At 32.3% G+C, this 4,984-nt stretch overlaps 1 protein-coding gene across 1 annotated transcript; it reads right to left on the reverse strand.

The window, feature by feature from the left end:
• Window positions 1-601: 601 nt before the first annotated feature.
• On the reverse strand, window positions 602-1,537 carry LOC118590702 (olfactory receptor 4K1). Its single transcript, XM_036198489.1, has one exon. It carries the CDS (start codon window positions 1,535-1,537, stop codon window positions 602-604), a length of 936 nt encoding a protein of 311 aa, XP_036054382.1.
• Window positions 1,538-4,984: the final 3,447 nt, after the last annotated feature.

The following is a 4,984-nucleotide window of genomic DNA, read 5'->3' on the forward strand; positions in this document are numbered from 1 at the left end:
CTTCAATCTGTTCTACACCTTCTGGTGGCAGCTTATATAGAGGACATAGAAAAAAGGAAGCACTTGCCACTTGCCCTCACTCTCACTGGAAAGTCCATTCCTTCCCTGGTATTAAAGCCTACTTCTTCTGGATTGTGGTACACTCAAGATGAGCTGAGACATCCACCCTCATGAAATGAACAATTATTGGATTCCTGGACTTTCTACTGAGGAACAGTCATTATTGGAATAGTCATATCATAACCTAATAAATTGCATATATATAATATATATACATATATTCTTCTTATCAGTTCGATTTTTCCAGAGAACCCAGATGAATACTTGGCCATAATTTCAGGAGTATATGAAATACATATTTTTAAATGTCACTAACAATTTTTAAATGTGCATTTAGAATTAAGAACAGTGAGAATTTTTCTCTGAAATCATGCTAAATTTTACTCAGCAACTTGTTTTATGCAATTACTTTGCATTTAGGACAAGAGGTCATTTCTATAATTTAACCATTTATATCACAAACAAAAGTAATTTGCCTGATTCTAGAATTCCCTGGAGGCTCTTCATTCTAAGTCAATACAAAGCTCTTTCATGGAGATCTCTATTTTTTCCCAGGATTTACATGGCGCTTTGTCAATTTCCTCAAGGCTGATTTAACATCTTCATTCCTCAGAGAATATATGACAGGATTCAGTAAGGGAGTACAAATGGTGTAGAAGACAGAAAGGAACTTATCCACAGACAGCCTGCTAAAAGGCCATATGTAGAAGTAAATGCAAGGCCCAAAGAAAAGAATCACTACTGTGATGTGGGCAGTGAGTGTAGAAAGTGCTTTGGATGACCCACTAGAGGACTGGTGCTGAACAGTGACAAAAATGATGACATACGAGACTATTAAAGCCAGGAAACAGCTCAGTGATATCAGGCCACTGTTAGCCAAGGTCAAAATTTCCATTCTGTATGTATCCATGCAAGCAAGTTTTATCACCAAGGGAAGATCACAGAAGAAGCTATCTACCTCATTGGGACCACAGAATGGCAGATTCACTGTAAATGCCAAGTGGCTCACAGAATGCAGAATACCTACTGCCCAGGAAATAGACACAAAAATTATACATACCCTCCGGTTCATAATTAGATTGTAGTGCAGTGGCTTGCATATTGCTACAAACCTGTCATATCCCATAGCTACAAGCAACATCATTTCACTCCCAACAAAGCTATGAAGAAGAAATATCTGGGCCATACAACCCTCAAAGGAAATAGTTTTGCGCTCAACAAAAAAGTCCATAAGCATCTTAGGAGTAGCAAAGTTAGATTGGCAGATATCAATGAATGAAAGGTTACTAAGTAAGAAGTACATAGGCGAGTTCAAATGTGAGTCAGAGAAAATGATGACAATAATCATGACATTGCCCAAGACTGATGTCACATAGATAATAGAGAAGATGGTAAAAAGTAAAAGCTGAAGTCCCCAAGAGTTAGAAAGTCCCAGGAGCACAAACTCAGATACCGTGGATTCATTACTGTGAGCCATGTATCCAATGTAAAGTCACCTAAATGAAAATCAAGAAAATATTACCATCAATGGCACTGCAATATACCTAATCCATAAAGAAAATTATGGTGTGCTTTCAAGTGTATCAATTTAATTTGATGATACATATATGGAAATGGAGTATAAAATGAGAAACAAGTATAATTACATATGTATAATATAATGAGAAAAAATACAATTTATAAATTTTATCCTAAGAGTTTGCTTTGTTTTTAGCATTTTGGTTAGCATAATTTATAAATGTAATAATGAATCCTTCAGAAGACTTTAAGAAGTTTGGGAACAATAATTAAAAATAAACTAAATGTTGTATACATATTAGAGAATGAAGTAATTTGAAAGCAAGAAACAGTTTATTAACTTCTCACCATCTTTACTAAAATCAAGAAAATATTACCATTGCCAAAATGTGAAATACAAATATAACTCCATTTCAGAGTGTAAAATAAACAGCATTTTTTTAGTGGTAAAGAAAGACAAAGAATTAAGATTTGTAATGTTAATCACGGTGAGGGGTTGAACAAGAAGAAAAGAAGGAAGAAGGAGAATACACTGTGATGTGCTTACACATGTCAATCATTTAGCATCATTTTTTGCTAGACTCAACCAATACAATGTGCTCAGCCTTACAACTGTATGCACACAAAACCAAAAATGAACTCAAAAGATTGCATTTGTAGAAACACACGTGTGTATTTGTGTGTGTGTGTGTGTGTGTGTTGTCTAACAATGGTCAAATAAAAAAAGGCTGGAAAATTGAAAGTAGTGGGGGACATGGGATAGGTTTAACAAGGGTTCCTGGGAGTAGCTGGAGACAGGAAAGTGGGGGGTGATGAAATCCTATTTAATTGAAAACATATTTTTTTTTAAAAAAAAAAGACTCATTTTTATTTCAAGAATTCTATTTTTTGATAGGTTTTTGTCTTCATGTTTTAAAAAGTGTAATAAAAAAACAGGAAAATCCTGTTCACAGTCTCCTATAATTTCATAATTTAAGGAGAATAGTTTAGATTCAATGTTTAATCTCATTTTCTTCCTAATAACTAAGTTTCCCACTAGTAAAGATTAATAAGATTTCCCACTTGCAAACTATGTGATTGAGCAAATAATTGAATGTCCCTCAAATTACTTTGAATTCTAGAATTTCTAAATGCAAAGGAGTTATATTATGGTACCATGTAGAATTTATGTTCTTATATACAGAACTTGTAAACTTTTTAAAATAAGTCTTCTACTGCTGCTGTACCTCAGAAAGAAGTATTTTCAGATTTCTAAGAATCTCATAGAAGAACCATTTTGGGTGAAAGATCAAGTTAGTTACATAAAAATATTTATTATTTCAGAATTTATCTAAAAACTGTGGCAATCAAACTCTGAAACAATAGAAATGCACAATTGTTTTTGTCTTTATTTTAACACATAGTATTTGTCTCACTGCTCACTATAAGCCTTCAAGCAAAACTTGCTATCACTTTGTTAGTAACTCCATTCTTCATGAAAGGCAAGTTTTAATAGTCAAAAAATATTTGTCCATTTAATGAGTAAATAATCTCTAGATAGAAAGCCTGAAAAAGATGCCCAGGAGCAGATGATGATTGTATCACAGTTCCCCATGTTTATCAGATTCTGACCCAAATCATTGAAGGATTACCCCAAACCAGTACAGTTGGAACCATCAAGACAGAAAAAAGAAGAAAGAGAGTTTCCCTCTGTTGGACGGAATTCCCAACCAGACTGAGACAACAACTTCTTTGTCATCTCTCAGTTACTGATTTTTTTTCATTGAAAATGTTTATTAATTATATCTGTAAACATATACTCATAATCCATGTTTAGTACTTACAGTTTTAATAATTTATTTTCCTTTATTTTCACCAAATTTAGTATTCTTTAGTTTCTATGTATCATCTCATATTCTCCTATGAGTCTTCATGTTGAAAGTATCTGCCATCCAATATTAACTGGGCTCTACTCTCCTGCTGTAAACCACACAACTCCAACAGCCTAAGCAGTGTGACACAACAATTTATATGTTTGTCACAGAAAGCTGCTTTCACTGGGAAAGAAATATGCCTCTAGAGACATGTGGAAATCCTTAAGCAAGAGTAACTGTGTTTCCTGAAATAATTTTTATGAGAATAAAAACGTTGTAATTTTTCTGGTTATTTTAATCGGGTAATAGATAAACATGAAATCCAGAGGTTACTTGTTATTTACAGATTAAGTCGGAGAAATTACTTTTCAGCCTCTAACTTTCTGTCAATAAGTGACCATAATTCCTTTAGGATAGTTTCTGTCAATAAAAAGGAGCTCACTACATCAAAAAAGAGTTAAATTTATTGTCTAATACTATCATCTGTATTAGAAATCCAAAACTATCCTCCCTTAAAAATGACTCTTCAAGCATTTAGGCTTTCTCAATTTTTCTCCATACATCAATAATCTTTTCACTGTCTTTTAGATAAGCTGTCCAGATCACCAAATATTCTGATGTATATTTCATTTTTAAGTAATAAAATTGAAAATAAGATCATCTATCACTAGGTCTATTTATACTTGTTTATTTAGTGTGTATACATATACATATGCACTTAAGAAAAAATACTAAAATACATAAGAATGGACTGATAATAAAAGATATTTATTTGTATAATTTTCATCAACATGTTTAATAACAAATTATTCTGAAATTTACTTTCAGTTTAATTTGATTGAAATACTTCATTTTGCTTTTAAAACAATCATGTTCAGGTAGTCTTCAAAACTCATCAATTGTAAAAGAGTGATATTGGAAAAACACAAATTTAAGACAGAGAAATACAATAATTTAAAACTATTAGAAATTTCAATGTCTGGCCGGGCAGCAGTGGCACACGCCTTTAATCCCAGCACTTGGGAGGCAGAGGCAGGCAGATCTCTGTGAGTTCGAGGCCAGCCTGGTCTACAGAGCAAGATCCAGGAAAGGCACAAAGCTACACAGAGAAACCCTGTCTCAAAACACCAAAAAAGAAAAAAGAAAAAGAAGAAAAGAAAAGAGAAGAAAATTTAATAACTGAAATCATCATTGAACCAAAAGTAAAATAAAATGTAGACAATTCAAGGGAAAATAGTATCATTACATTTGAATTTTTCCAAACAAATAGACACACTTATGAAAAAAGTATAATATATTTACAGGAGTGATGCAAATTCTAAACAGTACAAAGTCCAATTCAACAATGGCAAAAAACAATGGTGATTTAAGTATTTATCCTCTTAAAATTTTACTCTCTATTCTTCTCTATCTTGAATATTTAATCTTGAATGTGAACTTCAAACATAGAAATAATGTACTTTTAAATAAAATATCTATAAATCCCAAATAAAGAAAAATAGATAATAATCACAATAGATATAAATGATAAAATATCTTAAAGCATCAGTCAT

The sequence above is a fragment of the Onychomys torridus genome, chromosome 9 (genome assembly GCF_903995425.1).
Source record: "Onychomys torridus chromosome 9, mOncTor1.1, whole genome shotgun sequence".
In the NCBI taxonomy this organism is placed as follows: domain Eukaryota; kingdom Metazoa; phylum Chordata; class Mammalia; order Rodentia; family Cricetidae; genus Onychomys; species Onychomys torridus.